The sequence below is a fragment of the Nannospalax galili genome, unplaced genomic scaffold, assembly GCF_000622305.1.
Source record: "Nannospalax galili isolate Female #2095 unplaced genomic scaffold, S.galili_v1.0 scaffold237, whole genome shotgun sequence".
Lineage (NCBI taxonomy): Eukaryota > Metazoa > Chordata > Mammalia > Rodentia > Spalacidae > Nannospalax > Nannospalax galili.
The window spans coordinates 2,002,049-2,022,042 of NW_008339924.1; the positions used below are offsets into that span (position 1 = coordinate 2,002,049).

The window sequence follows — 19,994 nt, forward strand, 5'->3', positions numbered from 1 at the left end:
CTGTAACTCCAGGGGATCCAACACCCTCTTCTGACATCTGTGAGCATTGCATGACACGGGTACACTTACATACATGTAGACAATACACTCATACACATAAATTAAAATAAAAATAAATAAAACATTTAAAAAGTATCAAAGGACAGATTAGTGTGGGGACATTGTCATTGTACTGTTAGGTGTTTATCACTTTATGGAGTCTGGGCAAAGGAGTTGTACCCTTTTCCTGGTTTGGCATGTTTGATAAATTTTGAGGCCTTTTAAAAAAATATGATTTTTAAACTAGTTGTGGTGGTGCATGCCTTTAATCTCCACACTCAGGGAGGAAGAAGCAGGTGAATCTCTGTAAGTTCAAAGCCATCCTGATCTTCATAGTGCATTCTAGATCACCCAGGGTTACACAGTGAGACCCTGTCTCAAAAAAAAGTAGGAAAAAGTCTTCTATTCATTCTCAATGCAAAATAAGATTTTAATACTCATGTGCATGTGTCTGTATAGTTTTAATTTACTTTGATTAATTTGTAGAGTGATAACCCCCCCCCTTTTTTTTGTCTTTTTGAAGCAGAGTCTCCCTGTGGCCCCAGCTGTCCTGGAACTCACTATGTTGGCCTTGAACTCACAGAGCTCCGCCTGCCTCTGCCTTCCAAGTGCCGGAACTACAGGCATGCGCCACCACGCCTGGCTGGTGATACCCTTTTTACTACCAAGAGGAAGTCATTTATTAGTCTGTGTTGTATGGGTGGTATCAGACAGATTGTCCTACTTACTTGTTTACCTAGGAGCCCAATCATTCTCTACCTTCAAAATGGAGTTCAGCTGGGCGTGGATCACTGTAAGTTCAAGGCCAGCCTGGTCTACATAGTGAGTTCCAGGACGGCTGGGGCTATAGAGAGACCCTGTCTCAAAAAGACCAAAAAAAAAAAAAAAATGGAGTTCAAAGCTATTTGTTCTGGGTGTGTGGTGGCTCATGCCTTTAATCCCAACACTCAGCAGGTAGATCTCTGTGAGACTGAGACCAACCTGGTCTCCATAGTGAATTCCAGGCCACTTGGGGCTAAAGAAAGACCCAATCTCAAACAAACAAATAAAAAACAAAAACAGCTATTTGTAAAATGAAGTCTCTCAGGGTAAGGCACGGTTTGAAAAATCACTGCTTTAAAAACTATGGAATAACTTAGAGCAGGGCATGTTTCAGCACAGCACCATATATAAGTTCAGATTTGATAGAGGGACAGTTAGATTGTTCCTCTGAGTAAGAGATTTATTAGGGTAGTTATTAATATTAAATATGATAAAAGGAAGAACATCAGTTGGTGGTTTGTAAAAGGAGCTGACATGTAATTACCCTTCATAAACAACATTTATTAGGAGAAAAGGCTTTGAGACCATCATTGGGTCATGTTGAGGTCAGGCTATGCCCTACTCTAAGCTACCTCATATTGTACAAAATAGTGATTTTTCAGGTTGTGCAGTGCCCTAGGAGACTCCATTTTACAAGCAGCTTTTGACTCCATTTTGAAGAAGGATGACTACAGTCCCTGGGTGCACACTTGACACACCTGGGTTGAAGGAGCCTGAATTGGGGAATCTCCTCCATTGGACTGGCCTGTGGCCATGTCTGTGGGGCATTTTCTTGATTTTTGAGTGATATGGAAGGGCCCAGCCCATTGTGGATGGTGACACTCCTGGGCAACAGGTCCTGTATTGTTTAAGAAAGCAGGTTGAGCATGGGCCAGGGGAGCAAGCCAGTAAGCAGTGTTCCTCCATGGCCTGTGCTTCGGCTCCTGCCTACAGATTCCTGCCCTGAGCTCTTACCTATGGCTCCCTGATGAATTGTGACCTGGGAGATGAAAGCCAAATAAACGCTTTCCTCCCCAAGTTGGTATTGGTCAGAGTGTTTTGTCACAGCAATGGAAGGAAGACTAGAACAGAAATTGGTATCAGGATCATGGGGTATTGCTGTGACAGACATGACCTTGATGTTCTTGGGAGGATTGTGGAAGCGTTTGGAACTTTGGGCTGGAAAAGCCATTGAGTGTTTAGAGTTTGTTGCTGTGGAGCTTGGAACAGTTACACTGAAAGAGTTGTGGACAATGGAGGCCTGGCTTGTGAAACTTCAAAGGGAAGTGGAGACTATCAGGGCTGTTTGTGTGATATATTGAATTGAGAATCTGTGGTTTCTGGTTAACTGGGGCTGAAAAATCAGATGAAAGTAACAAGAGGCCAGCATCACCGTGGCAAAATCTTCTAGGAAGTATTTACTCAGGGTCAGCACAGAGAAGCTATGGCCCAGAAGAGGGCCGAGCCTCCATCTCAAGCTGGAAGCAGGACTTGGTAATGTATAAGAATCGCCTACATGGTTCTGGTGTTGAAAGCATGAAGGGGTCACAGAGGGCAGCTGAGGCTTGGCACCCTGAGAGGCCAGGAAAGGTCGTTGGTAAAGGTGCAGCCTCAGTTGTAGTGAAAACCCCAGGATTGAAGGGGTTATGGAGAGAATCTGAGGCTTTGCACCCCCAGAGGCCAGAAGAGGTCATTGGTGAAGGTGCAGTCTCAGTTTCAGTGGAGATGCCAGCTTTTTGGAGCTGCCAGGAACATGGGACAACCACCAAGGGCCCAGTAGGTGTGGAATGGAGCCAGCCTGGGTCTGCGAGATGAGCTGTGTGTGCTGTGGATGGCAGAGTCAGAGAAATGGAGCCACCAAAACTTTTTGGAGCCCAGAAGATCATGAGTGAATCCCACATATCCAGCCTTGAGTTACTTGGTTTGACTTGGGTTTTGCTTAAGTGTGCCCAATTCTTCCCTTTTGAAATAAGACAGTACTTGTTTTGGATTTTACAGGAGCCCACAGTTCAAGAGACTTTAAAAAGATGCTGTGAACTTTTAAGTGTTTGGATTTTTTAAGGACTGTGGGACTTTTAAGTTTGTACTGTCTTATGTTATGATATTATTAACATCATATCTTGGGGACAAGAAATGGAAAGGTTACAGTTTAATAGTGATGTGTTTGTGTCAAGTTGACAAGGGTCAGATATGCTGGATAGCTTTAGTTCTCAACTTGACACACCTGGGTTGAGGGAGCCTCAACTGGGGAATTTCCTCCATTGGACTGGCCTGTGGCCATGTCTTGGGGCATTTTCTTGATTTTTTGAGTGATGTGGGAGGGCCCAGTCCATTGTGGGTGGCACCACCCCTGGGCAGGTGGTCCTGTATTGTTTAAGAAAGCAGGTTGAGCATGGGCCAGGGGAGCAAGCCAGGAAGCAGCATTCCTCCATGGCCTGTGCTCCAGCTCCTGCCTACAGGTTCCTGCTCTGAGTTCCTACCTATGGCTCCCTGATGAATTGTAACCTGGGAGATGTAAGCCGAATAAACCCTTTCCTCCCCAAGTTGGCCCCACATCAATCTATCATCTGATACCTGGTGTGTGTGTGTGTATGTCAAGGACTGAGGACTCCCCAACTGTTCCTGGAGCTTTGGCTCAACTTGATCACTTACCGTTGACTCAGTCTACTTAATTGCCTGCCCATCTATCTGTTTGCCTATCTGGAATGACCTTCCTTTTCCTCCACCAAACTGATTTGGCCTTTCATCTCAGAGCTGAGACTTGTAGCAGCTCCCTCCTGGCACTGATCTGGTTCATTATCTTATCAATATAGACTCTTAGCCCACTTCTGAAACCTCCTGAACTCTGTTGCAGCCTTTTTAATTTGTATTCATTCTGTAATCCATATATATATGCATATAGATGTATAGATATATTTACTGTGTGCTGTGATGTATTATAAATAAGATTGTAATAAAAGAACGTTCGTTCACCTCAGCCAGGCTGCAAAGGTAGGTGTCATATAGCATTATATGACAAAATGCTATCATCTATGAACAAAAATTCCCAGAAAAGAACCCTGTGTCTTCAACTGAATCTTCTGCAAGGTTAATTTACTGATTAGAACTTCAGTGATTGTGGAGAGTTTTGAATGTATCAGGTCCAGAGCTTAATTACAGTTTATTTGGGGTTATCTTTAGCCATTCCTTGACTATCTTTGTGTCATATCTGACATTCTGTGACTAACAGATAAAAACCTTTTGGAATGTATTGACTTAACAAAACCCTAGTTTCAACCAACCAAAAGGCTAAGAGAATGTCATCAGATAGCATCTGAGGCCTGTAGCAGAATTTTTCCCACTTTGATATAACTTGCCTACTTAATTCTTCCAATTTATTCAAAAAGTTGAATCAAGTCATGTGTATATCAACAGATAAGTGGATAAAAAAATTGATGTATACATACAATAGAATGATATGCATCTATGAAAAGACTCAAAGGTCTGGAGCTTGTAGATATGGCTCAGGGATTAAGAGTGCATACTTTTCTTGCAGAGTACTGGAATTCAGTTCCAAGCATCCATGCTGGGTTGCTCACAACTGCCTGTAACTTCAACTCCAGGTGTTCTTATGCTTTTGGCTTCCATAGGCACCTGTACTCATGTACATATACCCCACCCACATACACATAATAATAAAAAAGAGTTGAAGTTCTGATGTGGCAAGGACCCTCCCAGAATAAAGGGAAGGTGACACAGCATGTTCTGTTTCTGAGTGAATGTATACAAGTCTGTCTGTCATGACCCTGTAGCATGGAACGCCAGTCAGAATATATGTTACCATATATGGGAGACAAAGAGAATAAACTGTAAAGGGGGAACTAACAGGAGTTATAAAGACTAAGCCCTACTGCATTCAGCATTCAGACTTTGAATGTGAATCCTTCAATAAACCTGCTTCTTGGAAGAAAAGCCTTGGTGTTTGACTCTGTACAAAACTCCTACAACACTGATACATTGCACAATATAGACAAATCTTGAAAACATTATAACTGAAACAAGTACAAAAGACATATTGTGATTATATTTACATGAGACATATAAAATAGGAAATTCGTGGACATAGAAGAAAGATTACCTGTGCCTGAGGGAGGAGATAATGGGGAGCGCTTGCTTATGGGTATAGTTTCTGTCTGGAATCATGAAAACTTCTACAGATAGGCAGTGGCAAGTAGTTTCAGGACATTGTGAATACAGTTGATGCTACTCAATAGTGCACTGAAAATATTTAAACTATAAACTCCATGTTGCTTATATTTTAATGGAATAAAAATTGAAAAAGCTATACCAAAAAATTAATTGAACACAAAATAATGGGGAGAAAAGCATAAGAATGGCACAGTGGTGGTGGAAGTTTGCGTAACTTAATTTATAGGTGGATGACAGGTGGGCTGGGAAAGAAAATGCCCCACAAACAGGTCCACAGCCAGTTTGATGGAGAAAATTCCTCAATTGAGGTTCCCTCTTCCCAGGTAGCTTTAGTTTCTATCAGGTTGACAAAAACTAACCAGCACATAATCTTTCCCAAATAGTGCTTTTATCTTCCCTGTCTCATGGTACTTCCACATTCTTAGAAGAAAAATAATGGCCACTGATGAAGAATCTTATATGTATTTGCTCACTGTTTTCTAGTATTTCATTGCTCATAATTATGCAGCCTTATCTTGATTGTATTAAAAATTCAAACATTTTCAAACAGCTATGAGTTAAAGAGCATCATATAATTAACAGATTTAAAATATTTTAAATTATGTGTACTTATGTGTGTCTGTGTGGGGGTATATGCATGTATGTGAAGTGTTCACAGAGACCAGAAAAGGGCATTGAATCTCCTGGAGCTGGAGTTACAGGTGATTGTGAGCCATCCAGTGTGGGTGCTGGGAACTGAACTTGGATCCTCTGCAAGAGTAGTATTTGTTCTTAATTGCTGAGCCATCTCTCTAGCCCCAGTGTATTATTTTTAATTGTTAAATTAAGCCAAGCAGGTTGTCACTTGCAGGGGAATTCTACTTGATGTTGTGAAGTGTACAGACTGAGGAACTGAGCCTCAGAGCCTCCTCGGGAGCAGTCAGGATCTTGACTGGTACCGCAGAAAAGAACTTCAGGACAAGGCAGGGTAAAGCAAAGATGTTGAGTTTATTGAAGAAGTAGAAGGATAAGACACACCTAAAGAGAGTCAAGTGTGGGAGTTAGGAGAACACCCTTAAGAGCCTCAGCTTTAGCTATATCTGTGACTTCAGGGCTTTGAAGCTACTTAATCTGCAACTAAGTTTAGAAATTAGGAAAAGTATGTCTTATTTTTCTTATCCCAAGAATTCTGTCCTCGAAGAGGAGACTTAAAAGGTACAGTGTGCAGTTTTCAGGTAGAGAAGGGAGTACAAATAGAGATAGAAACCCTGATCAAAGAAATTTTTAAAAAGTTTGATTTTGAGATGAGTATGGTGGTGCATGCCTTTTATCCCAGCACTAAGGAGGCAGAGGCAGGCAGATCTCTGTGAGTTCAAGGGCAGTCTAGTCTGCATAGTGAGTTCCAGGCCTGTTTGGGCTACACTGGGAGAGACCCTGTCTCAAAAAAAGATTAATTTTAATTATGTGTATGTTTGTGTCTGGGTGTGGGTATGTACATATTAATGAAGGTGCCTGAGAAGGCCAGAAGGGGGCATAAGATCCCCTGGAGTTGGAGTTACAGGAGGTTGTGAGTCACCTGATGTAGGTATTGGGAATTGAACTTGGGTCTTCCGTAAGAGCAGTATATGCTCTTAACTGCTGAACCATCTCTACAGCCCCAGGAATTCTTACAAATATGTTGCAAGAAGGTTGGACTTAACATATGGTTCATTAACCATTTTTAACCACTTTGTTCATGATCTTAGAAAGGACAGTGTAGCTCTTTTGTAGGTGGTCTGGTCTGCTATGTTGAAATTCCTGGATTTCAGCAAGAGGGGCTTTTTCCCTTCTCATGTCACTTCTGTCTCCTAACCAGCTAGTCTCCCTCAAAGTCATAGCACTAAAATGCTTCACCGAATTAAAAAAAAAATCAAAGGAAAAGAGAAAGAAAAAAATCAAGATTTAAGATAAGCATTATGTGAATTGAAAACTTAAACTTTCTAAAATGCACACCTTGCAAGGTCTTACATGGGAATATACTATTTGTAGGTATGATTGAAAAGGAAAACTACTAGCCTGAGAACTATAATGTTCATGGCAAAATACCATCAGTATGTATGCACATGTACAGCATGTGCTATGGACCAGCGGAGCCTTGTCAAAAGTAATTGCCTGTGGGACTATGAAATGTCAGTCTAGCCATTTGTCAGAAGGTTAAATGCAGATTACCTCACAATGCTGTAATTCTACTCTTAGTTATAGATCCTACTGTAGACTGAATTGAGTATCTCCCACACAGATTTATATTGCTGAAGCCCTAACTCCCAAGATGACTATTTGGAGACAGGCCTTTGGGAGGTTATGAGGTTAATGAGTTCATAGGGAGGTCGTTATCTGATAGAATGTGTGGCCTTTGAGAAGAGGACCTTTTTATCTTTGTGTACGCACCCCAAAAGTCATGTGAGCACACACAGAGATAGATGGCAACCACACCAAGCCAATAAAAGAGGCCTCAGAATGATACTTATCCTGATGGTACCTTGACCTTGGACCACCAAATCTCCAGAACTAAGAGAAATAAATTTCCATTGTGAGCCCCAGTCTGAAATTTTGTTATGACATCATGAGTAGTGTTGTGTGACTTTTCCTAGGGAGACATGAACAAACATCTATTCACCCTAGATAGCATATGAAGAACAGAACAAAAATTAATCCATCCAAGTCCAACTTGTTTTACTGGGATTTACTTTCAGGTGAGGGGTTACTTATAGGAACATGAGTGACTTTCAAACAGCTATATCACTGAAAAGTTCTATCCCAGCATGGGTGATGACCTCCTGAAAACTGAAAAGATAAATTTCTTCCTTCAGTTAACCTTCCATATCCTATAAAGTCTGCTTTAGCAGTACCCTAGACCATATACAGCTGAGGCATAATTACATGTAGCTGGGGGTGGGTTAGGAGGGAATGAGTGGCTGGAATCTGAAGATGGCAAGTTTATTGATGAAGGAGGGAGAATATAAGACAGAAACAATACAATATATGGAGATATGAACATGATGGGGCCTTAAAAGGAAGAAGGGGCTTCTCTAAACAGCCTGGAGAGAAGCTTCATTGAGAGTGATGGGGCGGGGGGGGGCGGAGAGAGAGAGGGAGAGAGAGAGAGAGAGAGAGATTGTGAAAGGGATGGTGGTGATGGTGGTAGTAGTAGGGAGGGTAGAGGAGCCTCTTCAGAGAGCAGCCTTTATCTCTGGACCAAATCCTCCTGAGCAGTCTCTCTGAGGAACAATCCCCAGAACAAAGGAAAGGTCTGACTTAAAAAAAAAAATAACCTTTTAGGAGTGGTGGGAAGTTTCACATCAGGTGATTTAGTTCAACACAGTATATGTGACAAGGAGCATGGAGGAGCTAGGTACCATAAATTGAGAGCTGTCAAGTCACAGCACAGACTGCTTTTTCATGCCCTCTCTGAGAGAACTGCAGGGAGGTGTGACTTGAATCAGGCTATGGGATCAGGCCTAAAGATATAGGCCCGTGTTCTAACAATGAGTACATGTTCTGGAGTGTTCTTAACATAACAATTCTCAACAGATAAGAGTTGAAAACAGCTCAAATGTCCATCAAAGAGTAAATAAACAAAATGTCAAATATATATGTTCTATCATATATATATATATGATAGAACATGATCTAATCACAAAAGAAATGAACAGTGCATACATGAATCTTGAAAGTGGAAGAAGCTAGACACAAAAATTCACATAGTGTATGATTCACTTATATGAAATTCTCAGAATCAATAAATCTACAGAGTCAGAACACAGACCTATTAGTAGTAAAGAATTCACTTTGGAGTGTAGGAACTACAACGAACTGTGATTACACCACATTGTGACTATAAAACAACTGAATAGTTATTATCATGTGCATTCCACCTCAGTAAACTATTTTTTAAAAGATTAATGAATACTGGTGGTTACCACTACATCTTTATTTAGTTTCCCTTTTTAATTTGGTCCCTTCAAAAACTGGCTAAATTACAGAGCATGAGACAGTGGATCCCCTAAAACAGTAAAAATGTGGCCTAATGGTAGCCACTATGCAGTAGTTGGTATCTTGTGAGCCATTCCTTCCACATACTAGTGTTTAAACCCAGGACCTTGTGCATGCTAGGTAAGTGCCACATTGCTGGCCCAAGCTTTGGTATCTTTATAGAGTGAAATAATGGAAGCTTGGAAACATGGTATATGATTACAACTAGAAAAATGTAGTATATTCTAAACCTACTGAGAGGGACCATTATTTGTATTTACATAGGGCCAACAGTTTTATAATTGTACATATCAATAGTTCTTCCTGAAGCTATGCTAGTTCTACTTTGTAGTAGTATACTTTGAGAGTAACTTGACCTCATGCAGTACCTCAGTCCAAATGACACAAGCTAACTGTATTTGGGGAGCTAAGTACTTGGTAGGATGCATGCACTCCAAAGGGTGAAAATACGAATATTCTAGTGCCTGCCACATTGTAAAATTTTGAGGTTTATTTGTATGGGTTACCTCAGTGCATGGAGTGCAAAAATGAACTGATGACCCATTCAAGGGTGACATTAAAAGATGGTAATCCAAGAAGCTACACACATTTGATAGAAGGAAGTGGCCTGAAGTTAGGGTATTTGTAGGTTATAGGGTCAAGCTAGTTGTTTGGATACTGAAAAGAGCAAGATAAATAAAAATATTAGGTACAGGAGAGTCTGCAGGGATATAAACATACAGTTATTGTCTGTCAACAAAAATTAAAAATAGGAAGACTGGGGGCTAGAGAGATGATTCATGGTAAGAACATGTACTACTCTTGTAGAGGACCCAAGTTTGATTTCCAGCACCCATGTCCAGTGGCTCACAACTACCTGTAATTCCAACTTCAGGGTATCTGATGCCTCTGGCCTTCACAGGCACCCATATGCATGTGCACATACCCATACACCCACGTACACATAATTAAAAAGTAACATAAATCTTGCCAAGCGTGGTGGCGCACACCTTTAATCCCAGCCCTTGGGAGACAGAGGCAGGCAGATCTCTGTGAGTTCAAGGCCAGCCTGGTCTACATAGCGAGTTCCAGGACAGCTGGAGCTACAGGGAGACCCTGTCTCAAAATAGACAAAAAAGTAACATAAATCTTGAAAAAATAGAAAATCTGTATCTGTTGGGCAAATAATCAAAGGCAAATAATCTTTGTTTTGTAGGTGAATGACCAGCAGTGAATATCAGTGCAGAAGAGACACTGACTAATCAAGTAGGAAAGAGAAGCTGAGCGGTAAATGCCAGCCAGTTTCTGCCTTTGACTGACCCAGTATCTACTCAGGGTCTCATGAGCAGAATGGCCACAATGGTGGAATTGATAGCTGCCCAGGGTCTCAAAGATGATTGACTAATGTTACTAATTATGCAACAAAGGCCAGCAATGAACCCTAACATCTATCATTTTTGAAGAGACTAACCAGCCACTTGGTGCCAAAATGATCAAATCAGTCTATTCTCTCCCAGCAGTTTCCAGTCTTTTATGTTTTAGATAAAAGCTATGTGTTGTATGTTCTAGGTATGGATTTGCCTGCAGAGCCTTATCCAGCACCATGAAATCTACAAGGCATTTTAGTGTTTGCTTTACCAATGTGGTGTCTTGCAAACTATCACTTCAGGCCAAGTCACCTACTTTATAGCCTTGTCGTTCAATGGTGGCACATGGCTATGGGCCCACTGCTATATTGTCTATAAGCTACTGCTCCAATAGGGCAATGGCGGTCCTTCTAAAGACCCAAATAAGATGGTACTTTGGAGGTGACACTCTTGGGATGGGGCCTTTCAAGATGTGCTATACATCTCAATGGTCAATATATGGTTCTGTGCTCCATGCTTAGTGATCAGGGGTTGATACTGGAGTGCCCTGCTCACCATCTCTCAGTGACACACTTGGGGGAAATTGTGCTTCCTTTTTTGCAGTTGCAGACTCTATGAGTGGATGTCTTGGGCTAGGATTTCCATTAAGTGACACAGTAAGAGTTCCACAAAATATAAAGCCATGGCTGCTTCCTCAATATTTAAAAAAAAGTTCATCATTCTGGAAAGAGGTAATTGACCCTCATTATCATTAGCAAGAAAGGATGGTGTTATACAATAGAGGCAGGAATGCATTTGGTACTCAGCTATCTGTGCCATTGTTAAGGTACTCTCATATCTAGCTCTAAGTAAACTATAACCTAATAAATGTTCAGATCCTTCAGGAAAGAGGAGTGGGATCCATGGAATCCACTCCCCAGACCAGCAGAAATGCTAGTCAGGGGATGGTAGTAATAAAGGGAAATGATGTTTTGGTCTCCAAGAGGGTCTAAATGTAGCATCAGGGATTTTCCTTTCCTAGAGACTCTCCTCTTACTTTTCAAGAACCTATCAGTCGGAATCCTGGGGAAGTGTTTCTGACTAGGATGAACTATTTAAGGAGCAGATGGATATGAGCAACAGCTGTGGATGCTGTTGGTGCCTGTCTAAGAATCCACCCACTAAATACTCCCATGTGTTGATGGATAAATGTAGTTTCCCTTTTTCCCAGAGAAGTGTCTGAGCTAAAGCAGGGGGCACTCTGTCCTGGAGGATACATGCTGTCTCTTCTACCTCATGCACTTCATAGACAGTCCTCCCTTGGTAGGCCCAAATCTGGGGCAGTTTGTCCTCCAGAGCTTCCCTGTGATTGGAGGTGACAAAGCTGGCCTCTAGCTGAGATCATAACCTTATTGTCTCACCTCCTTCTGTTTCCTTTATTCATCTGAGAAACCTGTCATAGGCCATCTAAAAATTGCCTTCTCAGGCTGTTTCTAGGGGAACAGTTTCTAGAATATGAACCCTATCTCAACAATGCTGTTTGTATTTTTAAAATATTGGGCTGGATACACTCCAGTGGTGAAGCACTTACCTAGCATGTATGAAGCCTTGGGTTCAATCCCCAGAATGCAACACACTTACTCCCCCAACCTACTAATCATTTACAGTAACTAAAAATTTCATTTTTCTCTTTAAAAAAAAATCTTACTTTGGGGGCTGGAGAGATGGCTGTTTTTGCAGAAGACCTGGATTTGAATCCCAGCACCCACATGGCAGCGAACAACTGTCCGTAACACCAGTTCCAGGGGATCCGAGAGCCTCTTCTGTTCTCCACAGGCATTGCATGACACAGGTGCAATTACCTACATGCAGGCAATATACACATACACATAAAAATAATAAAGGGGCTGGAGAGACCACTCAGTGGTTAAGAGCACTGGCTGCTCTTGCAGAGGACCCGGGGTTCAATTCCCAGCACCTACATGGTGGCTATGAACTGTCCTTAACTCCAGTTCCAGGGGAATCTGAAGCCCTCTTCTGACCTCTGTGTCACTGCACGACACGGGTGCACTCACATACATGCAGGCAATACACTCATACACATAAAATAAAAACAATAAATATTTTAAAAAAAAAATGACAACAAATGCTGGCAAGGGTGGGGGTAAAGAGGAACACTCATCCACTGGTGAGGGGGTTTTGAACTTGTGCAACCACTTTTGAAATAGGTATGAACTCTTAAAAAAATAAAAATAAATAGGCCAGGCATGGTGGTGCACACCTTTAATCCCAGCACTTGGGTGGCAGAGGCAAGTGGATCTCTGTGAGTTCGAGGCCAGCCTGGTCTACATAGTGAGTTCCAGGACAGCTGGGACTACCCGGAGACCCTGTCTCAAAAAGACAAAAGAAAAAAAAATAGCCGGGCAGTGGTGCAAGCTTTTAATCCCAGCACTTGGGAGGCAGAGGCAGGTGGATCTCTGTGAGTTCGAGGCCAGCCTGGTCTACATAGCGAATTCCAGGTCAGCTGGGGCTACAGGGAGACCCTGTCTCAAAAAGACCAAACATAAATAAATAATAAATAAAATATTAAAAAAAACTTACTTCATCAAGGCAATGCATTCCTGAAAATTCTTGGTCAGAAACTGAACATCTATCATTTACTTAAAGGGGAAACATGTTATTGAGATCCCCAGTCTTTTAATAAAAATTTAAAAAAAGCCCCAAACCAAACCCAACAAAACAATCCCCCCAAACCACACTAAATTCCACTTAAGTGGTCTTTAGTTGATCAAGAGTTTACTTGGGCTACCCTGTGGCAGTCTTCCCTCATTAATGTGGTTGATGTTTTCCTTTGTACACTTTAGATCCACGAAGCAAACACATATACTGTTTGTGAAATTTAATCTTTATTGTAAAAAAGGATACAATACAAAGAAAACAATGAATAAAATTCAGATGATGCTGGACAATCATAAATGCCAACTAGCTTCAGGCAGCAGGTCTTCCTCTGTAGTTCTCCGACACCTACAGAAGGTGTGTTTTTACTAATCCTAGAGAAATGGAGGACAGCCTCCTATTCTGAGGGAGGCTTTGAAAGAAACTGTGGTTCCTGTGGTGGGGCACAGTAATGTGTGCATTACCAGATACGGCTAGACTTGTCATCTGTTTCTATTTAACTGTAATGCAAACTTGTTCCTGTGATCTCAGCCTGACCCAGAAGTGGTCCTGAAACACTCAGTACTAAAAAAAAAATAAAATCTGAAATGAACAGTTGTCTGTCCAAAACATTGTTTAAAAAAGTTTGTGGGGAGACTCAAAGGGAAAAGGGACATAGGTGTCACACGTGCTGCAGGGGAATGGGGCAATTGGGTTAGCAATCATTCTCTTGGCAGGTCAAGGTCCCTGAGGTCAGTTTGGAATGAAAAACTACAAACATCTAAATGTCCACTAAATCACATGAACATATTCACTGATTCTACACTGCCTGGTGGGATGGGGAGATGTGAGACACTGACTGGTCCCTCACTCTACTGCTGGAAGTTGGTGGGATGTCACATTGGTCCAGTGTGCTTGTTTTGACCTCATCCTGAACCACAGGACAGTGAATTTGCAGGAAGTTGAGCAGGGGTAGCCTGGAGAAGTTCTCCAGAGATGTATGAGTATTCCAAAAGGCTCCCCAGCACCCCAACTCATCTATATGCTGCTGTCCTCTGATCAAGGGGGAGACGGGTTCTTGACCTGTCACTCTGCTCTTGGTCTGCTGTATTTTCCTCGTTCTGCTCCAACTTGAAGTTCTGCGAACAAGGTCACAGGTGAGACCTGGCCCTGCATTTGACCAACAACAGCTCTAAGATATTTAGGGGTAGCAAAGGCAGACAAAACATCCTGTATTAGATTGTATTTCACATCACTGAAGAGACTGCCTACTTTTTCTGTCCCGTTAGAAACTGGGCCTGACTTACCTCGAGCTCCTGTAAAACCTCATCCATGAAATCCTGGGAACTTTGTTTGTAAGCCACAGCTAATCGAATTGCATCATTGAAGAGCTAAAGGTGAGGCAGAAATGGTAGAAGCAAAGTGTGGCAGTGGTCAGAGGATCCTGGACCTACCTTTATAACCAACAATATCACCCTCAATGTATCTTCTCCCTATTGCCCTGATCCTATGCATAGTCAGTAGACAAATGTAGCCTGACCAGCCTCTTCTCTCTGTTTTACATAGCCACCACTCACCGTCCCTGTCCTCTTCCCTTCCCTTCTAGCCTCCCTGCAACTTCAGAACCTATAACCCACCTCACCCGCCTGCCTTTGGTCTGCCATTACCTTTACAACATTGGTACCATCGGCTGCTGAGACAAAGTACAGGGGCAGGGAGAACTTCTTGGCAAAACTGAAGTTTTTTTGTGTCATCTGTATATCTGCTGCAGAGAGAAGTAGGGCATTGGCCTGTCCATCCAGGGAAAGGGAAGAGTTTGGAGAGAGGGTCAATGGAGGCTCTGTGCTAGAAAGTTGGGAAGGGACATTAGGTAATGTGCTCTCAAAAGAGTTCAGGTAACAGGAATTTATGTACTGGGAGGACGTTTGTATTACTAGCATATTTACTGGGAAGGGAATATCTTGGGAAGGCAAATAACTGAAGGTGGCCCATCCTGGGAAAGGATGTGTGTGGTGCTGGGTCCCCAGGAATTACTGTCACCCAGGTAAAGGGATGGCCCCACCATCGATTTTATTGGCCACCAGGATGCATGGGATCTCCGGCCTGAACTCCCGAAGTTCTGCATACCAGGTACTCAGGTTCTTATAGGTGATTTTCCTCTGGACATCAAATACCTGTAGAGAGTAAAAGTTCAGGTATGTCAAGGTACGGTATCATCTCCAGATGATATATAGCTAAGTAGGAGTGTGTAAACTCAGACCAGTGCCCTCAGAAAAGGCCTGAGAGAAACCAATAGACATGCATACAGATGGGAAGTCACTCCCAGACAGAAAAGAGGTGAGCTCAAATATCAAATGCCAGAGCAGAACTGAAGCTAAAATGGCTAAGGCTGACCTTCCTGTTCCTGGGGGTGGGGAGTCATCAGATTTCTGGGGTTACATAGCCGCATTTGCCTTACCTCACACCCTCTTTTTTTTAGTACCCTTAGTTATAATAAAAAATCTGGAACTTAGGGGCTGGAGAGATGGCTCAGTGGTTAAGAGCACTGACTGGTCTTGCACAGGACCTGGGTTTGAGTCCCAGCACCCACATGGAGGCTACGTACTGTCCTTAACTCCAGTTTCAGGGGGATCCAAAGCCCTCTTCTGACCTCCGTGACATTGCACAACATGGGTGCACTCACATACATGCAGGCAATACACTCATACACATAAAATAAAAATAATAAATAAAATATAAAAAAATTGGAACTTCTCAAGGGTTTTTGTACTTGGGGGACTTGGAGGAACAGGTGATGAGTCCCTTCCTTACTCTCTGTCATCACTGTGGGTGTCTACCAGCTGGCAAGCCCCTGCATGTGGCCTGTATATGTACATGACTGTCAGTCTATGTACAAGTGGTTAGAGTCCTGCAGGTGCGCAAAGGAAGAGCAACTCAAGATTGGAAGAGGCTGCACAGAGGTGGTGGCATCTCAGCAGAGACTGAACCATAAGCAGCATTTTCATGGAATGGACGTAAATTCCAGAGGGTTGAGGGAAGAGCAGAGAGTGTATGTGTGAGAGAATGGACCAGTTTCTTCTGTATCCCTTTTGCTACTGCTACTTATGGATGAAATGATGCCCATTCACAGTGAGAACAAGGTTACAAATACTGTAGGAGGTGGGGCCAGAAGTGTGGGTGGTGCCAAATGCTACAAAGTGCCAGGGCAGACTTACATAACAAGGATGCCAATTTATCCATCCCATTTGTTCTTATTAGGGACACACCTGTTTCTTCCTTTTGTGATTAGGGCCAGACTGAGGTTATGTGACTTAATGGAGCTAGGCCATAGTACAATATCGATTCTACTTCATTTTCTTTGGGCACTCAGTCTTGAGGTCCAATTGCCACTCTGTGAGCAAATCCACATTAGCTCGTACTGAAAAAGTACTCAGGGCAGACACAGAGCAGTACCTGATCATGGACCAGCCTGCTGCCAGCATGTGGTGAGATGACTGTGACTCAGCTTAGGAGTTTTCTCAGCTGAGATCCCAGACACTGTGGATTCCTGATGCAGAAAATTGTTTTGTGCCATCAAGTTTGGGTTTTGTGTAAAACCTTGAATGCTGTTCTAAGAAGTCTGGGTGACTAAAGTTCTCACTTGGAGACAATTCCTAGGGTTCATAATTAAGACAAGCAGACTATGGGATTTAGTTGCAGTTCAGTGGTAGAATATGTTCTTAGCATGCACAGAGCCCTGAGTTTACTCCCCAGTACCCAAACCAAACCAACCCAAATCAAAGAAGTCTCACCTCAAACCAGTCTATTGACTCATGTGTTACATAGGCTTGGTATTAGAGAAAATGTTTTATTAAGTAGACCAAAAGTAAAACATACTCTTCAGCATATAGTAGTGGCCTGCAAAATGAGCCTAGGAATTCATAGGCAGGACCTCCTAGGATACATAATCTCTTGAGCCGCATACACACTGAACTTCAGGTACTTCTGTGGCATCTACTACCCCTAGCCACTGGGTGGAACCCTGGTGACTATAGTACAGTGAGAGACTGGGAGGGAGGTGAGGACTAGTTTGAGAGGGAAAGGTCCTTCAGAAGCAGTGGGCAACAGTTGAGGAGGCCCTAGGAGCTTGACTGTGCTTGCCCATCAGGAAGGCACTGTGGCTCTGGTTCAGCCAGGTCAGGCTTGAACACTATATCTGCTGTTGAAGTCCAGCTTCTTCACCTTTGTTTTATCTGCCCTCATCTGAGGACAGCCCTTCTGGCATGTTCTTAGTTAGAAGCTCTGGGGTGAAGCATCTGGGTGGCCTTGAACCCCCTTCAACATGCCCAGCTCTGGTAATGGGACCGAGGACTGATGAGCCTCTTGTCCCCTCCACCCATTATGTCAATTTGCCCAGTTTACCACCCAGCTGGTTTCATACCATGATGCAGGCGTGGGCCTTGTAGTAATAGGAGGCATGCATGCTCTGGAACCGCTCCTGGCCTGCTGTATCCCAGAAGTCTGCAACATGAACACAACTCTGACTGATGTGGCTGGAGGGCAGAGAGACCTACATGCCCCAAGCATTTCTGTGTACATATCTATGTAGAAATATGGGTGTGTTGTGAGAGGTAGCATACACTGGTATATATAGGAGGACACAGAATCAGGAGGAAGGACAGTGCAGACAGAAAGTCCCAGAAGCGGGAATGTAAGTGCCCCGTAGACCCTTCAAGACCTAAATTTTCACAGATGGTGAAAAGGCAGGATATAAGGCCTGGTAATCCCACTGAAAGATCAAGGCTTACATTTGAAAAAGTCAGACCACAGATGTTATTTCTTTATATTAGCCGAACAAGAAGCCCTGCAATGAGGAAATCTACTGCCTGGTAGGCCTCTGTTTTCCTTTTCTCTCTGACAGGAATAATCTTCCAATGTCTGCTTTTCTGAACTCTGCTCTGCACACTTGTCCTGGCCTGGGCGTCATTAGAGACTATATGCCCTTGTGTATCTCCTTCCATGCTTTCTGGCTCTCCATTTTCCTCTCTCCTTCACTCTCTCCCATGGATTTCCTTTCCTAACCCCCTTTCCCTGCCCAGCTCAGTATGGCCCGGGTACATGCTGCTCACCCACAAGGATGGTCTTGCCGTCTACAGTGGCTGTGTGCTTATACAGAGTCAGAGCATACGTGGACAGTTGCTGTGGCTGACTAGATGCATGTTAAGGAGCAAAGGTGAATAAACAGAGGAGTAAGGAAAGAGGGGAGTGTTTGTGTGATAGAATAGGCCCTTTCCTTACTTTTTAAAAATTATTTTAAATTATCTGCGTGAGTTTGTGCATGAGTGCAGTGCTGGAGTTACAGGCTGCTGTGAGCTGTCTGACAGATTCTGGGACTTGAACTTAGGTCCTCTGGAAGAACAGGACATGCTCTTAACCACCAAGCCATCTCTTCAGCCTAGTTTTTGTTGTTTTGTTTTTTGAGATAGGTTTTCCCAGTGTAGCTCAGGCTGATCTCAAACTTGTCATTCTACTGCCTCTGTCCTCTATTTATAAAGTTAAAATTTTAAACTGAATGAATTATACAGACAGAGCCAGTTTCAACAGCACAGGGTCTACAGAATAGTGAGGGTAGCAGGGGCTAGGAGCATGTCCTGGACATCTAACATGGAGTAGGATTTTAATAAACTGTCTTAAGCAGCATCATGAAGTTGGAAAATACAACTGTAGATACATCAACTCCTTCATGGACTCAGTTCTTATAGGGTAGAAAGGAAATACTGACTTTAAGCAGTAAGTAATATGACTGTCTAATGGATAAAAGCACCCATAGTCAGGTAGCTGACAAAGTATATATAAACCCAAGTTCACTTGTGTGTGAAACTCTTTAAGAAAAAAATCTGGGAAAAAGCATTTCTTGAAGCCGAAATATTCTGGACAGTTTAATGAGCAAAGCCAAAACAATACAGATAGGATGGGTGCACAGGAGTGTTTGGTGTAGCTTGAACAAAATATCTAGATTCTAGGGTGAGTGACATCAGCCTTTTGGGGTTAGGGCCAGGGCAGAGAACAGAGTCCTGCAGTTCTTGCCTGCAGTTCTCAGTGGTCCACCTGGAGAACTTTTAAAGAAGCTCTCAGTTATAGGTAAGTTCTTACTCCAAATCTATATGATGGGAAGAGGACGGAGCTGGTATCTTATATTTTACAAAATTTATTCACATCACAGACTTTTTAAGCTCTGAGATGAGAGGTTAAGTGACTTGCCCAAAGTCAGAACTGCTAAGTAGGAGGCAGGGTTTGAATCAAGGCATTTGATTCAGACTAAGTGTTGCCTGCTATTCTTCCTGTCTTCCTAGTGGAAATCCAAATATGAGTATGCTCTAGTAGCAACAGCCTGTATTATTGGCTGTGGTATGGGTCAACCAGTGAGGAGCCAGTGTGAAGGAAACCTATTGGTCTTCTCTGGGCTGCTGGTATAAAGGAGTAGACAGGAGGTTAAACTGCATGAGAGTTGGAGGAGACATAGGAACAGGGGGAATTTCAAGCCCTGAAGGATACAATCCATCCATGAGAAACCTCTCCATGAGCCTGCAAGGGAAATATGAGAGGTTGTAGGTCAGGCAGCATCTTAAATATTTTTCTCTTTGTTCCTACTTTATATCCCTGTGATGATAACTTCTAGTTACAGTTTTTGTTAAGTTTGCAACATAGGAATTACAGTTGCCTAGCCCACACAGTCAAACCACTGGTATACTATGAGGACGAGTCCACATGAGGCTCTCTGATCCACTGATTCCATCTCACACACTGCTGCACATATAATTACCCCTGTTTAAGTATGAGGAATCTGAGGCCAGAAGACTGTTCACCATCCAAATTGTATCTCCTGAAGACTCTGAAGTCCTAAGGCTTTGGTCAAATGCCATCTAAGCAGGGAGACTGTCTCTGATGATTCTGTAACAGGGAAGAAGTCCACCTAGTGTGTATTCCTTCATCTCT

At 42.8% G+C, this 19,994-nt stretch overlaps 1 protein-coding gene across 6 annotated transcripts in view; it reads right to left on the reverse strand.

Moving 5' to 3' along the window:
* Nucleotides 1–13,253: 13,253 nt before the first annotated feature.
* The window catches only part of Rabl2b (RAB, member of RAS oncogene family like 2B), an 11,299-nt gene continuing 4,558 nt past the window's right edge, over nucleotides 13,254–19,994 (reverse strand). For 2 of the 6 annotated variants that reach the window (XM_017798606.2, XM_017798607.2), the window contains exons 3-9: nucleotides 19,554–19,583; nucleotides 18,128–18,207; nucleotides 17,440–17,519; nucleotides 15,147–15,193; nucleotides 14,687–14,864; nucleotides 14,327–14,410; nucleotides 13,254–14,158 (exon numbers count right to left, since the gene is read on the reverse strand). In XM_017798606.2, the coding sequence (XP_017654095.1) occupies nucleotides 14,054–14,158; nucleotides 14,327–14,410; nucleotides 14,687–14,864; nucleotides 15,147–15,193; nucleotides 17,440–17,519; nucleotides 18,128–18,207; nucleotides 19,554–19,583 (604 nt within the window). In that variant the 3' untranslated portion in view covers nucleotides 13,254–14,053. Of the gene's footprint in view, nucleotides 14,190–14,326; nucleotides 14,411–14,686; nucleotides 14,865–15,081; nucleotides 15,194–17,439; nucleotides 17,520–18,127; nucleotides 18,208–19,553; nucleotides 19,584–19,994 lie in introns of all 6 variants that reach the window. The other 4 variants (XM_017798608.2, XM_008834795.3, XM_008834793.3 and 1 more) reach the window with 4 other exon arrangements.